General features: G+C 49.0%; 2 protein-coding genes across 4 annotated transcripts in view; one reads left to right on the forward strand and one right to left on the reverse strand.

Moving 5' to 3' along the window:
• Positions 1–483: 483 nt before the first annotated feature.
• ADM2 (adrenomedullin 2) lies at positions 484–14,211 on the reverse strand. Of its 2 annotated transcripts, none has more exons than XR_015728823.1 (2): positions 13,371–14,211; positions 484–1,814 (listed from the first exon to the last, which is right to left on the reverse strand). XR_015728823.1 is itself a non-coding variant. In XM_034430114.3 (2 exons), the coding sequence occupies exons 1-2, from the start codon at positions 8,154–8,156 to the stop codon at positions 1,457–1,459; spliced, it is 516 nt and encodes a 171-aa protein (XP_034286005.2). In that variant the 5' UTR covers positions 8,157–8,290; the 3' UTR covers positions 1,309–1,456. The 2 variants fall into 2 exon arrangements, 1 of the variants encoding a protein (XP_034286005.2); XM_034430114.3 differs by lacking the exon at positions 13,371–14,211 and adding an exon at positions 7,999–8,290 and having other exon boundaries at positions 1,309–1,814.
• A 78-nt stretch (positions 14,212–14,289) lies between these two features.
• Positions 14,290–19,128, forward strand: part of SBF1 (SET binding factor 1) — an 86,029-nt gene continuing 81,190 nt past the window's right edge. The window contains exon 1 of one of the 2 annotated variants that reach the window (XM_034430108.3): positions 14,290–14,549. In XM_034430108.3, coding sequence (XP_034285999.2) covers positions 14,495–14,549 — 55 coding nt within the window. In that variant the 5' untranslated portion in view covers positions 14,290–14,494. The remainder of the gene's footprint in view (positions 14,550–19,128) is intronic. The other variant, XM_034430107.3, reaches the window with a different exon arrangement.

A 19,128-nucleotide genomic window follows, 5' to 3' on the forward strand; every position in this document is an offset into this window, starting at 1 on the left:
ATGCTGCGCTAGGGATTCGAACTGCTGAACTGCCGACCTTTTGATCGACAAGCTCAGCGTCTTAGCCACTGAGCCACCGCATCCCCTACGTTCCCAGGATTGTTTACTCCCACTCAAAAAAATGCAGTTTTCTGCCATTTTGCTTTTTTTACTAAAACTTCAAAACGTTTATTTTACTGCATGCACTATGGAAGCCTTTGGGGGTCAAAAGACATGCTGAGCCTTTGAATGCCAGTGCCTCCCCCCCATCAAGTTCACTTTACCCAGACTAACCCAACATACTTGAGTACCCAAACACATAAACCTATGATAGCTTAGCAAGTTTTGTGATTTAACAGGATACAGCCTACCATGTAGATAACTTCCTTTTCCATATACCCTGAATCACAAACTACAAAGCCCATTTTACCCTGGTCTAATGTCGTGAACTAGACCAACAAGCATGAGCTGCTGTTGAGCAACACAACATGGGTGCCAATAGGGTTATCTTCACATCTTTTATTAAGATTCAACATTCCACTTTTCCCGAGGCAGGTTTTGTTATGGAAAACTGCCCACAGTTGCTTTTTGGTGCCTAGAAGAGAGAATCATCTGCACTGGATTCCTGTCACTAATCAGATTACTATCTGAGGTTATTTTGCTGGGGCAGTTCCACACAATTCTACCTTCACATGACAATTGGGAGAAAAAGCTGCATACCGGGTGACCCAAGGACCAGCTCTGGGTTTGAAACGCATCTTGCATTAACCCTCATCCATACTACTGGGGGGGGGGGGCTGATGACTTCAAGTGACGCACCAAAGCCAGAGAGAAGGGGCTGAGGAGGTGCACACCCTCCCTTGCAAGCCAGCCAGTCTCACTTTCTCACAAGCACACTTGCACAGCTGCACACTCACACGTTACCTAGGCAATAGTAGCAGCACCCCCGTATGAGCCATTCCGAGGGGGAGGGATGCCTCCTTTTTGACATGGTTCATCCTCTCTTACAGCCCCAAGCTTTGAGGTGGTGCACGCAGAGATAAAATCCATGCTTAGATCATTTTATTAGTTTTGAGAATGCGTGCAGCGAAGAGATTCATTGAAAGCCAAAGCTGGTTCTCCTTCTATGACGCTGCCAGTGTTAATATGGTATGATCCCATCTATTGATAAACCTTCATCTCCCTCTTGCCAGTATGAAGGATGAAGCAAGGCAATTGTACAGCTGCCCTCAGTGCACCTCCTGAGAGATGACAACTGGGACTTCTGCTGCTCAAGCCTCTCCAGCAGCAGCCCCCTCCCCACCTTGACTTTATTTCAAGGCCCATTTCCCAACCCACCCACCAGGAGAATGCCCTATATGTAGGTCCAGCAGGAAGACCAGTGGGGGGCGTAGCAGGTGTCGAGGAGGAGAGGGCTGCTGGAAATGTTCAGGGCAAGGAACAGGTGCCTTTCTGGTCCTGGCATCACTCTCTGCTTTCAGCCATAGCTGTGGGGACTATGGAGACTGATGGGAGAGGAATCCTGGCGTCCCAACTGGCCCTTCAGCTGCCAAAGGCGGTGGCTGAGATTTTGCACTTGGCATGTGCCCAAAGCGCAACCCACACGCATTAGTTGGGCAGCGCGGCGCTTTCGATGAAGGGCTGGCATCAGTGCAGGCCAAGGCAGAGGACCATAGCCAAGCTGCAGGGGGTCCAGTCTGGGCCTGGGGAGCTCTTGGAGGGGGAGCAGGCTGTCTGGCATCCCAGGCTGCTTCTGAGCCAGCCAAAACAGCCTGTTCTTTTTCAGCAGCCTCTTGGGAAGCCAGGTAGAACGGTGGTTTGAGTCCGAAGGTTTCCTGCAACAAAGGAAGAGAAGACTCTTAAAGGGACCCTGGATGTGCAAGAAGGAAAGAAGAGCTGGAGGTGGAGGGATGCTGGGCTCAGGAGCTTCTGGGTGAGAAAGGGGAAACATTCCTTTCCCATTCTAGATCTTGATAGACTGAGTTTGAAAGGTTGGGGAATCCATTGGGTATAGATCAGGCTATCCATAATATGGTTAGTCTTGGGGATACAACATGATAAGTACTGATCATAAGGTGTTTTGTGAGTTTTGTGAATTCTGCCTATATATCAGAATTATTTTTCATGGCAGTTTATATCCCCCCCCCCCCCCCGCGTATCAATCTCAATTGCCGCAGGCAGGCAGGCATTAGCTGAAGTCAAGCGGGAATTTTAAAAAAAGGCTGCATTTGTCATACCTCCCCCAAAGTATGAGGTGGTGGATCTAACATTGCTATCAATACACTTCAAGTTTCCTGAGGCTGGTGTGTGTTGGAGAAAAGCTGCAAAAACCTTTAATTTGGCCCCTCTGACTTGGTATTAGTTGCTGCCCCCACCCCCCCACCCCAATTAATGTATCCTGGCACTTTGGCTCTTTTCGTCTTTATTTCGGCCTCTCAACTTTTAATGAGATTTCTAAAGATGAAGCTGAGATTGGGTCATCTGGCCTTTCCATTAGCCAAGGCTGATCAGGAAGTTCTTGCAAATATAAAAGCTGAAAGAAGAAAATAAAACATCATAGATAGAATTGTACTCCGATGCGTCTGCTGCTGCCCAACCAAGGGAAGCCAATCCTGACCTGTCCTCTGTGGGAAAGAATGGGGAAATCATTTGGCAGATCCTTTAGGATCAGGACCCAGAAAGTCTGCATTCTTTTGGGAACAGCTGGGCAAATCACTCTCATCCTTGCTCTTGAGGGGAAAGAGAAACTGCATGGCTCTCCCTGAGACGAGGCCAACACGGCTTCCTTCTGGTGGGCCTGGAAGAGCACCCCAGCAACCAATCTCTGCCACACCCTCTACAGGGACCAAGAAGCTAAAACTGGTGTTTCTAGGCTGCATTTTCAGATGGATATGGCCGTGGCTTTGCCTCTCTCAAAAGCACCCTGTTGCTGAGAACCTGGAGAAATTGCTTTTCCACATGGACAGAGAACAGTATACTTTTCCATGCATGGAATCTGTATCCCAATCTAGAAAAAATAAACAGATAGCAGTATCGAAATGGAAAACAAGATACTACAGCCATTTGAAACCAATTTAAAGTTTAAATACTGACTTTGCAAGTGCTCTTTTTTTCCTTCATTTCAAGGCAGTGGGCAGAGTATCTTCTTCCTCATCCTCGGTGGCCAGAGCAGTGCTAACCCTGTCCTTAAGCCACAGCCAGGAAGAGGAGGGAGCTCTCCAGGAAAACCAATTGCTCCCTGGAGCTCTGCAAGCCTCACATGAGGTCGGGCCCTGGGTTTGCCACTCAATCCCTTTCTGGCCCGGCTGAACTGCCTTCCTTCCAGGGCAGTAAGGGCAGGGGGAGGAGTGGAAAAGGAGGAAAGGAGGTGGAAGATGGTAGGCCAGGCTGGAAAGGGGAGGCCAAGGTGAGAAAAAAGCGAGGTCAATGATAGAATCCCTGGCAGGGAGCCTGGGCTGCGGAAGAGATGGGAGAGCCTGGGAGATGGCCAGAGGGCAAAGCAAGGAGGGAGGAGCACGTGCAGAGAGGAAAGAAGCTACCTGCCACATGACACGTACACTGGTAGCCACCCAAGAAGAGCGTGCAAAAACACCAGCTGCATCACAGGCATGAGCCTGCACACCCAAGCCAGCTTACACAGAGGCTTTTCATAGTCAGCACCGTTTCGGATAGCTCACCAAAACCTAGGGAGGGGCTGGCAGAGTTGCAATGGGTTTGTGACCTGTGTCTGTTAAAGCAGAGGATGCCTGGCTTCCAAGACCGTGCTGAGGGTGAGGAAGGAAGACGGGGTGTGCCCTCTTGTGCATCTCATGCCATATCCAGTCACAGAAAGCTCCTTCTTTGTGCCTTTCCTTGCATCACTCCCCCTGTTCCAGCCAAACCCTTCTGCTGCAAGCCAGAGAGGACATCAAACTGATTCACAAGCATCTCCTCTTTTCCATTCAGACGCATCTTTCAGGGAACCACAGGATGGCTAGAAAAAAACTTCCTGAAAAATGACACCCCTCCAATTCAGTGCCTGATGGTACCACCCGGACAATGTGGCCAGCGATTCCTTGGCTTTGACCTGACCATAGTCCCTGACCATAGGCATTTCTAACAGACAGACAGATTAACTGAGATGGAAGGGATTTTATAGGCCGTCTAGTCCAATCCCCCGCTCAAGCAGGAGACCCTACATCATTTCTGACAAATGGCAGTCCAATCTTTTCTTGAAAGTCTCAAGTGATGAAGCTCCCACAACTTCAAAAGGCAAGCTATTCCATTGGTTGATTGTTCTCACCAGGGGTGAAATGTAAAATTCGTTACTACCGGTTCTGTGGAAATGGCTTGGTGGTGGTGGTGGTGGTGGTGGGTTTAATGTGACTGAGTGGGCGTGGCCAACTTTTTAAAAAAAAACTTTTAAAAGCATTTTTTCTACAACCTCTTTGGCAGAAAAGGTTGTAAAAAAAATGCTTTTAAAAGGCTCTGACGATCCCAGCTGAGTTGCCTGATGTTAGAGGCTTTTTTTTTTTAAAGCATTTTTTCTACAACCTCTTCGGCCGAAGAGGTTTTAGAAAAAATGCTTTTAAAAGTAAAAAATAAACCCTCTGATGATCGCGTGGCTCAGCTGGGCATGGGCGGGGGGCAGGGATTTTTACTACCAGTTCTCCGAACCGCCCGCCATCACTACCGGATCGAACGATCCGGTCCAAACCGGGAGCATTTCACCCCTGGTTCTCACTGTCAGAAAGTTTCTCCTCATTTCTAGGTTGAATCTCTCCTTGGTCAGTTTCCACCCATTATTCCTTGTCTGGCCTTCAGGTGCTTTGGAAAACAGCTTGATCCCCACCTCTCTGTGGCAGCCCCTCAAGTATTTCCTCTTCCATCCGGTGTCAGCAACCCGATCCTTTCCTGCCAGAGCCCCTCTGCAATAGATTGCGTGACCTGCAGGCTTTAGGGAAACCAGGGAAGTTGGAGACCTTTCCAGCTGTCTTGGTGAAAATCTCCACTGAGGTGGATGGAGAGCACAGTGTGTCCCGATGGTGGGATACCCCATTAGGGTATCAATCCTGGGAGCTGGAAGTCCCACAGCCTAGCCGATGTCACAGAGCTGGTGGGGAGAAAATGGAGTGGTGGGAAGGCCCCTCAAAAGAATGTATGGAATACATAATTCTGATGCTTAGTTTTTAATGTGTAAATAACAAGATCTTTGCAGAACCATCATCGCTAGCCAAAACTCAGTCTTTTGTTTGCATCCTTTTCTGTTTGCTGCTAAGGAGGAGCTGATTTGTCTTAAGGAGGAGAGCCATGGCAAAAATCAGAAGATGTCTGGGAGCACTACTTTATGTTGACTAGCCTATGTCTTTAGTCAGAAAAGATCTTGTCAGGCTCCTCCTGATTCTTTGACCAGAGGGTGACCAAAGTCTTGCTCGTAGTGTCATTGCTGGATCCCTTTAACAGTTGGATTATAGGGCATTAAATTAGATTCTAACCAGGGAAGTGATCAGAGGCAAAGTCCTTTCTGTGCTTGCTATTCTCCAACTCAACTCAACTCAAGAAAGTAGGTTGCCCTGACTCATGAGAAGCAGAAGCTGACTCCAGCAAGCCTGGTCTTGCACCCACTGCTTCCTTTGTGGCCCCGCAGAGTGCAATGTACTACTCTTAATGTGAGAGAGAGCAGATACATTGCAGTTCACCTCCTGTTCAATCATAGATGGTAGCACTGAGAGCTTTAGGAACCCTACAACCTGTAGCAAAAGAAGATGTGGCCTTTCTTACTAGTCCAGCTTCCTGTGCTACCCAACGGAAGAGGCAATGCTTCAGTTTGTCCAGCTCCTACCATCAGCCCTGTCTGTTCTCGGGGTTGGCTGAATTGAGGAGGCAATGGCTGGCCCCCTGCTGGCCATGTACCATCACTTGTGCCTCTTGAGTGCTTGGCTCAAAAACATTTGTTCAGGTTCATTTCCCTACCTACAGCGATCTAAGCATCAGGGGAGTGGAACCAGAAGTTCATTCCTCACCCAAACTCTGTAAGCTATAAAGATACCTCCAAATTGCCCAAGGACTCCTGGGCTGGCACCTGATGTTTGCATGGAGCCCATTGAAAGGAAAGAGGGTTCTGCACCCTTGATGTCACTTGTTGATGGCAGCCTTTGATCCTGATCCTGCAATCAGCATGGCAGCGTGGAATGCACAACAGACAAATTATGCAGACCGAGGCAGTCTCCCACAGACTCCCTGGTTCCATCCTTGTTGCTAAAACTCTGATTTCTTCTCGTCTTCCTTCTTCTCCAAGTGAAGACATTCTTGTCCTGCCAAGGTACCAGAGGCCCTGGGGCTTGGCAACCACACCTTGCTTGATATCACTTGCACACGTTGAGTTATGCGCAACCCAACAAGACATAAAGTCTATTTACAAGACTGCCATGTATCAACCTTCTCCCTCTAGAAGCATTCTTGAGGTACAGAATGAACAGCTCTCTATCCATATAAGAAAATTAAATGGCTGGTTAACTTAAATAGGGCACCATCTTTTATGGTGGGGAGAGAATAAAATAAAAAAGGACAAATATTTTTATTGGAAGTGGTGCATCTGTCATTGCTAGGAAAGATGTAAAATACAGCTACAAGACACCTTCAAGAATTGGAGAGGAGGGCCCCGGGTGGAGGCAGAACAAGGAGGGGTGGATGGAGAAGCCCACTTTCTCCCCCCTTGCACTGCCCCCACGTTCTGTCCCAACAGTGACAGGGGAAAACCTCCCTTCTGCCGAGGGTCCCAGCTGTGCCTTCCCTCTCAGGCTAGGTTGGAAGGTCTCTCATCCACCAGCTGTGTCCCAGAAGCTGACCCACTTGAGAACATGAATGGGTGGGGGAGTGGGGCTGACACACTAGGGCTCTTCCCCATAGACCTGTCTTGCCTTCTCCTTTCTGGCTTTCAAATGTCAAAGAATGGATTCCTTAGAAGACTTCCAGTTTCAACAGCCGATTCATTTTGTAATGATATTGCATCATTGGTGGCAGAAATGCTATGTGGTTCCAATGGTTTCAGAGTGATTCTTAGGACTTGTTTCTATGCCATTTTTTTTTTTTTTTTTTTTTGATACTCCTTAGTGAGCTGAACTCCACTGCAGACCAACAGCCTAAGGGATGAATGTCCAAATGTGAAAGAACATGGAATTCAACATTAGGGTTTGGTCATGCGTTGAGGGTTGAAAGATGGACAGCAGCCCTACTATGCACATTTGCCCTAAAGCCAATAGGGTGGGTTTATTCCAAGTTAGGAGTGGATTCCAGCTTTCTTAATTTGCTGAGCTACTTAAGCGCAAATACATTGATTTCAAAGGGCTCGGGGACATTTAACAAGGTCCTGGATGGTGGCCAGAATACACAAGGCAGCTCTGGAACTCAGTAAGAGCAACTGGCAAGCGTCCATTATTCAACCCCTCCCATCCACACCTACTCACTGCCCCTCAGCAGGCACTCAGCATCTGTACAGGGCAGTGGGGGGGGGGGTCGGGGAGGGCAGAGGGAAAAAGAAGTAACCACCACTGCGGTTCCTCAATGAAGTCTTGAAGCATGCACACAACGGGCTGTGCAACAGACCCTTTGTGAAGAAGGCAGCTCAGCTGAATTCCAGGGCTTGGTCTACTTTTGGTGCTAACCCTTGAAAAGGTCAAAGAAAGCTTGTAACTCACGGCCGCCAGGCCTGCACGAAGCTCTCCTCGGGGTTTGGGTCCCTAGGGGAAAATTCTGTTCTTGGCACCCGTTGAACCAGCGGCCAAGAGGAAGCGCTGGCGAAGCAGGCAATGCTGGCAGTACTGGAAAAGGGACAAGAGAGCAGGCGTATGTGTGGGTCGGGGGATGTCTTCCCGGTACCACTGATTCCCGTCCGGGATTGCCCTGGTCGCCTTCCACTCTACCCGGGAACTGGCCGCCGGAGTGTGAAGGACGGAGCCTGCCCTGCCGGGAGCGGAGCCCTTCTAGGGAGGGCCATCGGAGGCTCCAGGGGCCGCGTGGAGATGCAGCAAGCGAGCTTACCTGGGCAACGAGAGCAGCGCCCCGCGCCCGGACGGGGCAGGAGGGCAACACGACCCGAGTTCGGCGCTGGCCAGGTGGAGGAAGAGCAGGAGCAGCAACGGCAGGAGAAGGAGGCGGCGGCTGATGCAACTCTGCCCAGCCGGCGACTGGCGCTTCATGGCGGCAGAAGACGGGACGGGCTCTGGAGAGATGCCCGGGAACGGCGACGGAGGCCGCGCTGTCCACTCCCTGCGATAGCTTCCAGATTCGAGGTGGGATTGAGCCGCCGTTCTTGGACCCTCTCGCGGGGGTTAGTCGCCCGTCTCTGCCGTCGCACCCGGCCGGCCCCGGGTTAAATACCGCTCCTTCCTCGACGGGGCGGGGCGCCCGGCCGCCACTGACGCCACGGCTCTGCTCGGCCCGCCCTGGACAGGAGGTGCGGGGCCCGCACGGGCGGCCCCTCGGAGGGAAGGCGCTCCCTCCAGCCGGCGCGGCTTTTACCCAGCGGCAGCCGCTTCCTGGGCGCGGGGAAGCGAAAACCAGGCGGCCGTGGCTCCCCCGCTGCCCGGGTCGCGCCTGCCGTCGCCCTCGCGCTCCCATCCCGCAACAAGTCCAGGCTTGTTGTGGTTGCGTCGCCCGGCAGAAGCTCCAGTCCGGGACTGTCCACCGCGCGCTGCCTCGCCTCTGCTCCAAGCCCTCCGCTCCTCCGGGCCCCGGTGCGGCGCAGCTGCCGGGAGAGCATCCAGAGCCCCTCGGGTAGTTCCCAGCGGGATATTGAAGGGCTGGCCGAAGACGGCCCGCTCCCGCGCCGGGATGACAGAGCTCGTCCAAGGCTAGCGCCGAGGGCTCAGAGAACTTTCCCGTGCCGGTGGCTCTGGCGCAGCTGCAGGGCATCCGTGAGAGGGGAACTCCGTCGGACAACCCGAACTCCACGGAATTATGCCGAATTTCCACGTCCTATTTGAAGATGGGAAGAAAAGTCATTTGCTAATCTGGAGGGCTGCCTTTTATCTCAAGATAAATGTCAAGGGACATTTCAGGTGGCAAAGAAAACCTACAACCGAAATAACTGCCACCTGTCCAGTTGTTTGAAAAATCCTTTTCAAAGCCTGTGAAGCAGAGCATCATCCCCAAATCCTGGCATAAGTGCTCAAGAAATGCAGCAGGACAGCGCCTCCCTTAACTCCAAGCAGGTAACTTTCACAGCCAAATTGCCCATTTGTTTCAGGCTGTTGGCTAACAGCAGAGATGGACTGCAATTTCACCACAGGCCTTCTGGTCAGTCTCTTCCAAGGACTGGCCTTTGCTCACTACGCCCAGTTCCCGGGGTCTTCCTCCACCCTTGAATGGATAAAAAAACTGGTATTTGCTGCTCCCTCTGCCGTCAAGGGCAAAGCTTAGCAGATGCTGCAACCTCTGTTCTGCACTCGCAAAGTATCCGAACAAGGGAGCTCATGAATGCCGTGAGGATATTGGAGGAAAAAGAGGCACCTGCAGGATCCGGGGGGGGGCGGGGGGCGGGGGGCAGCTTTGTTTCACAGCAAGCGGAATAATGGAGACCCTGGATAGCCCTGGTGTGGCTGGACTTCCATTCTGGCCTCCTTTGGCCATTAGAGACATGTTTACTGTTGACATGCAATTATTTCAAGACCTGGCCTTCATTTTATCTCAAAAAGGCTTCTGATGCTTCTGTGAAAAGTCAATTTCATCCTATCTGCAAAGCGAAAGAGCCAGCCGTGCCTGGCATCCATTCCCTTCTGGTCTTCCCAGAGTTCAGAACTTCAGAAAAGCCTGAATTGTCAAACAACTTCATCGATTTGTCCCGTCCACGGTCACACGTACAAAGATGTGGCAGAGCTTTCTTTCACAGGGAAAGGGTGTTAATCACCCTTAAACACCTTCTTCCTTTGCAACTGGGAGAGCTGCACAGCCTTCTTATTTTCTCATTCCAGGTTTCTCCTGGCTACAAAACCATGAAACCCATTTACTTGTCTCTTCAGTGTTGGTTTAAAAATTACAGGTTCCTCTTTATTTAACATGTTCTCAGAGCGGTTAACAAGATCATAATTTAGCGGTAAACAGTACAATAAAGTAAATCCATTGGCAAGGAAACAGGACATTTTGAGCACACAAGTCACAGCAACACTCATTAGCCTCTGATCCAAAGGCAATGCTGAATGAGAAAGACGTTTGGCCAGTCTAGAGGGTGGCACAAATCACCTGAAGTGCACAACCAAGCAATGGCATCACCTCCTGTGTAAAACACAGCCATCAGTGCCTTAATGAACAAATCACATTTAAGAAAAAGCATAGCACTTCCTCATGTAAACTCAGATTCATATGAAGGGTTGCCTGACCCAACATTCAAACAGGGGCATTACTCCTAAGATTGACAAAGTTAAATACAAAGGGGAATGTTCTGACTTAATTAGTTTACAAGAAAGATGTTCAGTTTAAACTCTCCCAAAAGCTATGGAACTTCTGCAACAGCTCACTATTGTGGCTAGGTGTGAGGCACCAATCTATCACTCATCCATCCATCCATCCATCCATCCATCCACTTATAGGCTGCCCAACTGCGTAAGAATCTGGATGGCTTTAACATTAAAAGCAGGAAAACAATTACACAATGAGAACACAGATCAAACATATGCAGAAAAAGGGTACAGGTTATTTTTGCTTTACAACTATTCTTGTTCCGTGACTATTTGAAGGGACGCCACTGAACAAGGAGGCTTTTATAACCAGGCCTTACAGATCTACATCCCTGCAGTCACATGATCACAATACAGGCACTTGGTAAGTGTCAATTATGGACTTTGCTGCAATTATGACAGTTGCAGCATCCTGAGGTCCTAAAAGCACCTTCATGGAGGCTTCCTACAAGCTAAGTCAATGGGGAAGCCAGTAGGAGCTCCGAGAGCACCAAGAATCTTGAAAGCCTGGCAGTGTCTCTCTCTCTCCCTATTATACCAGACAGAGCCAAGGCAGAGTAATCTAAAGTTTCTTCCTCCTGTTTTTTTGGGCTACGTTCAAATTTTCCTAAGAGCTGCTGCATATTTGTCAAGGCTATCTCTGTATTCATATAGATCAATATATCAAAACAAACTGTTGATACAATTTCCAAGTTATTTATAAAACTTGTATTTGCAAGCCACCAAACAGCCTCCACCAGTGGGCTCAGGTAGTTGAGGATCCACTGAGGAGCAGCCTGATTCCTTAGAGATTACAAGGCCAAAAGAATCCCAAATAATATGGCAAGACGGACAGTCACATTCTGCTAGCTGGCCACAGTGGCCCAGAGGCAAACCCCTGGAGAACTCTTATCCGCAGGAAAACCAACCATTTGAATAAGGGCCAGTGGACAACAATCCAGCGAAGCAAGAAGAGAGAACTAAGAGTATTTTACCTGCTTTATCACCAGTGTGATAGATCTTGTGCTTCTTCTGACATTCTTTGCCTGCTTTTGCTGCTTCATCTCCCCAGTCCTCTGCAAATCAAGGGGACACCCTGGGAGGCTGCTCAGGGATGATTTTGACAAGGGCCCGAGACACCTCCTCTTACTAGTAATGAAACAGATCCTCAATCAATTTATCCAATTCTCTTCTTAAAGAAATCCCCAATTACTTGCCAGGGGCCCGGAGCAGACCATTTGAAAGCCCCACTGAGGCAGCAATGGCAGTCAATGCATGTGAACCAGGAAGTTTTCTGACTGTGGCAAAAACAAGATACTAATATCTTTCTTATTCAAATAAAATAACAACTGTTCTACCTTGTGACCCTTCCACATGGATTGGATCAAAATGCTCAATTATTTATTAAATTTATATGCCATTTATCTCACTATTCAAATTCCCTAGATTGCAAGGGAAAAGTCAATCAGTGGCTTCCAAAAAAGAAATGAATTTCTAGATTCAACCAGTTTTTGCTCCTACTGAATGGAAGCTTCAGTGCTACGTTTCTAGCGTAAGCCTCATATTATCTTGGGGGTTGCAAAAAGGGTAGTATAAATGAAAGGAGGAAAATAATACGGAATCAAACAGAAAAAAAAACCCAGCAGGATGGAGGACACTAACTACAGAAAGGCTTTAACAAATTTTTTTTGAGGCAAATGAAATGGTTGCTAAGTAAAAGGTCCCTGTTAGTTGTGGGAGATAAAGAGAAGAGTTCATTGAAAAACGTAAGGCCCCACAAAAAACCATGTGATTCAACTTTACAAAGCTAGTAAATCAGGAACATTTGGTGGCAAAATCATTATTCCATGCAAAGCAATTCCAGTTTCAGAAGTAGAAATAGAAAGGAAGGTCCACTGCAGCTGAGTTTAAAGAAACTGTCTAAACAATGAAATTTAGCGACAGGTTAAAAAATACACTAGGAGATTGACCAATCTGAGGATTTTGAAAGAAAACACTCAAAAAGGACTTTTGATAGAACCAATGTAAATAGCACATCCTGCTAGGGGAAAAATTTGATAACGAAAATGGAAGTGGATGACAAACCTGAAACTCTTATACAGCAACCTAAGAAGTGAAGAGATTGGCAATGTGGTTCTTTTCAGCAGCATCTGCAAGATCTTGCTACGTTCATTAGAACAAAACTCCACCTGTGCTTATATATGCCTTGGTAGTACAGTGGTCAAAGGCACCCTGTTATTAAGCTGGTTATTAAGACCAGATGCCTGCAATTACTGCAGGTTCGAATCTCGCCAAGGCTCAAGGTTGACTCAGCCTTCCATCCTTTCTAAGGTAGGTAAATTGAGGACCCAGTTGTGGGGGCAATAAGCTGACTTTGTATAAATATACAAAAGAATGAAGGCTATTGCTTAGCGCATTGTAAGCCGCCCTGAGTCTCCGGAGAAGGGCGGCATATAAATAAAAAGAAATAAAAAAAGAAATAAATATGCGAGTGGGACATAAAGACACAAGCAGTGCCCTGCTGGATCAGACTCCTGTCCAGTCTAGTCCGTCGCTCTGCTCTCTCAGTGGCTGGTCTATTGCCCACAGTCTCCCAGCAGGTGGCCTCTGGAGGCAACCCACCGGGATCCAGAGGGGGCCCCCACAAAAAGGACCCGCTTTGTGATGTCACGAGGCTGCTTTTGTTAACCTGACCCTCCTCTTCCCCTGTGGACTCCACTGGCTATCAGCTATTTTTCACCAGGAATTTCAGCAGCATCTCTTGAGCTAGCTACTCAACAAAAGCTGTTGAATATACAATTAAAACTTAGATGGGAGAGAAGTGATATTGTAAAATATAATAACCAGGAAGACTACAATTTCTCAAGCCTAATTTGAGAAGTGGCATTCTCAAGGACAGGACAAAATAGAATAACAAGGTTTCACAGAAGCCATGAAAACGGTGTTAGATTTGGTGCCCACATTACAACCTCCACTTACCAGAAGTCAGTTTATGATGCTGCACAAAAAGGTATCGGCCCAGTTGTGGCCCCTATTATGAAACAGCAGCCGGTACCCAGCGGCTTTTGCATCCCATTCCCCCATGGTTGCAGGGACTCAATATTTCAATTCAGAATAGAGGTGGAAGGGACCCTCAAGGTCTTCTAGTCCAACCCCCCCTCGCTCGAGCAGGAGACCCCTGTACCCCTTCGGACAGGCAGCTGTCCAGTCTCTTTTTAAAAGCCTCCAGGGATGGAGCACCCACAGCTTCTGAAGGCAAGCTGGTTCGACTGGCTAATTGTCCTCAGTTAGGAAGGTTCTCACTCCGGGACCTATGTTCCTCAGCCACTCTTCGCTCTTCCTCCTCCAAGGGATCCCGCTGCAGCTCCGGGGCTCCTTCCCGGGCGGAGGGCCGGTGGCAAAAGAGCGCCAGGCAGGAAAGGACGCGGGCGGCTTCGGCCTTCTCCTAGGCCAGGCAGCGGAGGCCTCCGGTCAGCAGCCACGGCCGGCCCCACGAGGCAGCGCAGGAAAGCAGCCCGGCAATCGAGGGCCCCGCTCCGCTCCTTGGGGAGGCCGAGGGGCTCCGGGTGGAGAGGACCGAGCGGGGCCGCCCAAATCGCCCCCCCCGCCCTGCCTCCAGCCCGGGGCTCCCCGGCCTGCCCGCCCCCACAACACCGGCAGGCAGCACCGAGGCGGGGGGAGGAGGAGGGGGCGGGCGGCGCCTGAGCCGGAAACGCCCCTGGGGAGGAGGGCCCGTGCCGCGGAGGACGGGCGGAAGCGCCTCGCTGAAGAGCCCCCGCCACCTCCGCGCGGACACGGGAAGGGGCGGCCCCTTGCATCCGGGCCACCAATCCGGCCGCGCTTTCCCCGAGGAGCTGCCCACCATTGGCTGGATCCTGGAGCTGCGCCTGCGCCCTGCGTTCGTTCTGGGCAGGCCGGCCTCCCGCCTCTCGGGCAAGATGGCGGCGGCGGCGTTGGAGGCGGCCGGGGGCGGAGGGGCGGCGGCGGTGGCGGGAGCGAGACTGGCGGCGCCTGGACGGCGATGATCCGCAAGTCGGCCGCCGCCTCCTTCTCCTCCTCCTTCTCCTCCGGCGGTGGCGGCGGCTCCGCGGAGCTTCTCTGGCATGGCGCGTCTCGCCGACTACTTCGTGGTGGTCGCCTTTGGCCCGGGCAAGCGCGGTGAGCGAGCGACCGGGCGGGCGGGCGGGCGAGCGGCAGCCGGTCTCGGGGAGGCCCCGGAGGCCTCTCGCGGCGCGGCCCAGATGGCCTCCAGGGCTGAGTTTTCGCATCGGGGCGCTCGGCGGGCGCTGATAAGAAGAGGCGCCGGTCGCCGCCGGATCGCAGCGAGAGCTCCTGGGGAAGGCCGCGAGCATCCAGGCCGCGGAGCATCTCTCGCCGCCGAGCGGGCGGCTGAGCCGCGGTTCCCCGGGAGCCCGAGGGAACGGTGCGCGGGCGGCGGCCCGGGGGAAGAAGGTCCGGTCTGCGGTGGCAGAGGGGCTCCGGGCCCTCGCGGGAGGCCGTGAACTGGAAGGGCCCGGTGGGGGGCATGAGGGACGGAAGGTTGATGCTCTTCCCGGGGCTCCCCAGGCGAAGCCTGCAGGACGGGGCAGGTTTCGGTCCTTTCGCTATGAACAGAACAGAAAAAACCGTTGGTGCCGGAAGTGAGCCGTTCAGCTCAATAGGGACCGGGGATGACAGGAAAGCGATGCCTGCCCTCGCCCTGCCTCGGCCCACACAGCATGGAGGCTGAGCATGGAGCCAGGTTTTCAGGCCTTTCGCTTGAACTGCTACGTCTTTGCAGACGCGCTTCAAATGATCCCGAGGGCTGCTACTTAATCCCGATCTAGCTGCTGCCCAACCGTGCTTGGCCCGGTTTAAGTTTCTGGCTGTGAGGCGAAACACCCAGCTGCGCTCCTGCCGCCCTAAATTCCCCTGAAGAAGAGTCATCAGCAAGGGTTACCTAGCAGCTCTGGGCCAGCCGCAGCCGCAGCAGCAGCAGCATCTGACAGGCTCATCTTGTGGACGGGAAGCCACTGAGTGCTTGGAGCAAAGATGTTCTGTTAACCACAAAAGAGGGAGGAAATGAGGCAACCCGAGAAAATTCAGTTTATTAGCAGTCGGATTTAATATAGCAGAAGGTTGGAAAACTGCAGCACAACTTTTCTTGAATCGATATTTAAAAGTGTGGGGAATAGCATTGACTGAAATACAGCAGCAAAAAAATATTTATTCATACAGAGCTTTGGTATTTTAGCCCTACCGAGAAAGCTGTCCCCAAAAGTTCTGTTTCTATAATTGTCTTTATAGAAAAAAAAATGTGGATATTTCTTAAAATTACAAATTCAATTATATTTTCCCGAATTATCCATGTACTTTTATGTACTTTATGTTGCTACTTAAATAAGAAATGTTTGGGGTTTTGATTTTGTTCATTTTTTTTCTATGTATTTAAAAAATAATTAAAAATGACTAGTGAGAAAGACATTAGAATTAGGTAAAACATTCTCTTTGCCAAACCCAAGTGGTGTTTTAAGGCCTTGAGATCTGTGCTTTCAGTTCACTGAATTCCTTCTGCTGACTAACAGACCAGTCAGATAAACACTCCTCTATCACTGAAGATAGAAACAGGCATGGAAAACCAAGGAAAATCTTCAAAAGACAGTGCTAAAGATGATCAGATGGATCATCTGAGGATGGAAGGAGCAGGGCCAGCTCTAGAAATTTCAGCAAATTTCTGGGCAAAGTTATATTCTTGAGTCTTTTCTGACGTAGACATGATGATACATAATAATTTGGAAATTAAAGTGGTTAGAGTTAAATCTATGATTATCAGCTGCTGTCCTGTTACTGAAATAAGATGAAAATTATTAAACAACATCACTATAACATATAATAGCTGATTATACTCTTTAACAGAATATACATTTTGGGGTTATTCCATTAACTATAAAGTATATTTCAGGTAGTATCAAAGTTGTTGGGAGTCCGCTGCCATTTAAATTTAATAAATTGTTTAATCAGTGGACATTTATAAGGAAAGGAATCTTACGTGTTGTTTGAATTCTTTTAAGTACTTTGAAATAATTCAATGAAAATTTGAGTATTTCAATTGTAAATTTCAAATTAATATTGACAGTAATAAATAGTTAAGTGTTGCAGAGAATCTATAGGGAATAATAAATATTGTTAAAATGAGTGTTACTTCAAGACTGTTACTTAACATTGGAAGAATTCTTGTGTTGCTTTTTGTTAGGTATTTAACATTTTGATACGATGTTGAGAAAGGTTCAATAGGACAAACTTGGAGGTCATTCTTATTGAAATGACAACTTAAGAAAATTGGGGCAGCGGGTGGAGACCGACTTTCCCAATTTCCATTTCCATCATTGTGCTTACATTTTGAACTTTTTGCTGTGGAATCTAAATGATTCTCCCCAAAGAATTGTGAGCACTACTAGAAAATTATTATTTGACTCTGCAGGTGACTTGCAAGGTTTTGACTTCGGTATCAAGCAACAGTGAGCTCTTCAACATTAAAAAAGTTTAAGATATATATGGGATAAGCCTCAGAAGGAAGTTTAATTCCTATGAGAAATTGTGGTAACAGGGAACCTTGATTTATGACCAGAATTTCTTTTGTTAAATGAGGCAGTTGTAAAATGAGACATTGTGTGACCATAATCCTGGCCCTTCCAGCTGCCCTTTTTAACCAAGAATTGTGGATCATAAGTGGGAGGAAGCTTCCAGTGAGGAAGAGTGCCACACACAAATTTGGGGTGCTGCAAAGCCCTTAAAATCGGGCTTTTAAAGAGAATCCCGAAAGTGGACAGAAGGAGGTTTGTACATCTTCATCCTAGGTACCAGTTAAGGTGTTCCTAGATCAGGAAGTGTTATTGATGGTTAATCATGCTTTTTATTTGGATTGGTGCAATTCACTCTACGTGGGACTGCCCTTGAAGACCATCTGGAAATTCTGGCTGCTCGTCAATGCGGCAGTGCAATTAGTAACAGGCTCAGCTAGGTTTGGTATGTGACATCACCACTTCAGGAATGGCACCAGCTTTCAGTCGGTTTCTGAGTGCTTATTGTTCTGCTTGAAAACTTCAAAGCTCTTCAATATCCAAATTTCTCTTGACATGGGGTATGGTAACATCAGTTTGCCAATGATACTCAGTCATACATCTCTACCCAGGGCGAGCCACATAATGCTATTGAGGTCCTTCCTCAGTGCCAGAGGCTGTGAAGGTCAGGAAGGGGGGTGGGGAAAGATCTTAGTTAAATCCTGTCAAAGATTGAGTAGCTGTGAGGTCCCTGTGTCAGGCACAAAAGACTAGGACCATAGGAATCTTCTCAAATAAAGGTTAGCACCTGCTTGGAATTAGTTAAGGGTCAATGGCATTCAAAAGGGATTAGACCGAGTTTGCTTATGGCTACTAGGGACTCTAGACTGATCCCTCTTTTTTACTCTGCTGCCAGATTCTGCCCTCCTGCACCCTGGCTCTGTTGATTTTCCATCGTTAACTCTGCCTACAGGTGCACTCCTCCAAGTCAGAGTGGAGGCACAATTTGGGGTTCTCTTGGACTCACTGCTCCTGCCCAAAGAGCAGGTGGCTGTTGTGGTAAGGGGACATTTGCACAGGTTCTTCTGCTGCCTCAGGCATGACCATTTCTGGACCAGGAAGCCTTGCTGATAAAGACTTATGCCTTAGTCTCAGAGTCTGTCTCTCTGTCTGTCTCTCTCTGTCTCCCCCCCCCCTCTCTCTCTCTCTCTCACACACACACACACACACACACACACAACAATGTGGATTGTTGTAGCATTGTGTACTTGGGGCTGCCCTTGAAGAAGCTGCAGGTGATCCAGAATGCAGTGGTGTGGGCAGTTTGGGGCATTTCTGGATTCCAGGATATTTCCAGGGGTGATTCATGGTGCTGATGATCACTTAAAAAGCCCCCAGAAGGATTTTGACTGGGACAAATGCAGAGTCTTATATTTGGGTAGGAAAAATTAAAGGCATGAGGATTGGTTGGAGGAGCATTTTGAGCAGCAGTACGTGTGGGAGTGGATCTGGATGTCTTGATGGACTTCAGATTAAACACAAAGAGCGTGCTGCATTTGCAGGAAAATCATGCCCGAGACACTGGCTGCTTCCAAAGAATGGCAGTGTTAAAATAATGGGAGTCCTTGACCCTTTCCATTTGGAGAGCACCAGCGAGAAAGGAAACCCAGTTGAAGACTGGCTGAGGGTTTGATAAAGTTTAGCCCGGAGAAGATGTGAGAGACTCCAGAGCTTTCTTCACACCATGCATGTCATGATGCAGCATGTCATTCATGCAGCAGGCAGGCAGATGTGTACAGTGTTGTTCCAGGAGAAATAATGGGATCCAATTACAGGGAAGTGGATTATTGCAGGACTTCAGGAAAAATGCCGTGTAGTAGTAGTACAGACAGTCGCAGGAGACAGTGGAGAGGCCGAATCCCCTGCCCTGCAGTACCTGCAAACCTAAGATAAAATGTTTGCCTTAAAGCACACAAGAGTGAGTGGCGTGATCTTGAAAAGCAACTTTCTAAGTATGTAACTATAGGTGCTCCTTGACTTGACCGAGCCTGGAATTACAGTGGTACATTGTTAAGCAGGTCACCATCAGACCATGCCCGATTTTATTACTTTTTTTGCAGTGGTCATTAAGTAAATATCATGATCACTAAGTGAACCCAGTTTAGTCATTCTTTCCTGTAAACCATAACCACCGGTTT

The sequence above is a fragment of the Pantherophis guttatus genome, chromosome 7, assembly GCF_059756535.1.
Source record: "Pantherophis guttatus breed Tessera chromosome 7, ASM5975653v1, whole genome shotgun sequence".
Classification (NCBI taxonomy): Eukaryota; Metazoa; Chordata; class Lepidosauria; order Squamata; family Colubridae; genus Pantherophis; species Pantherophis guttatus.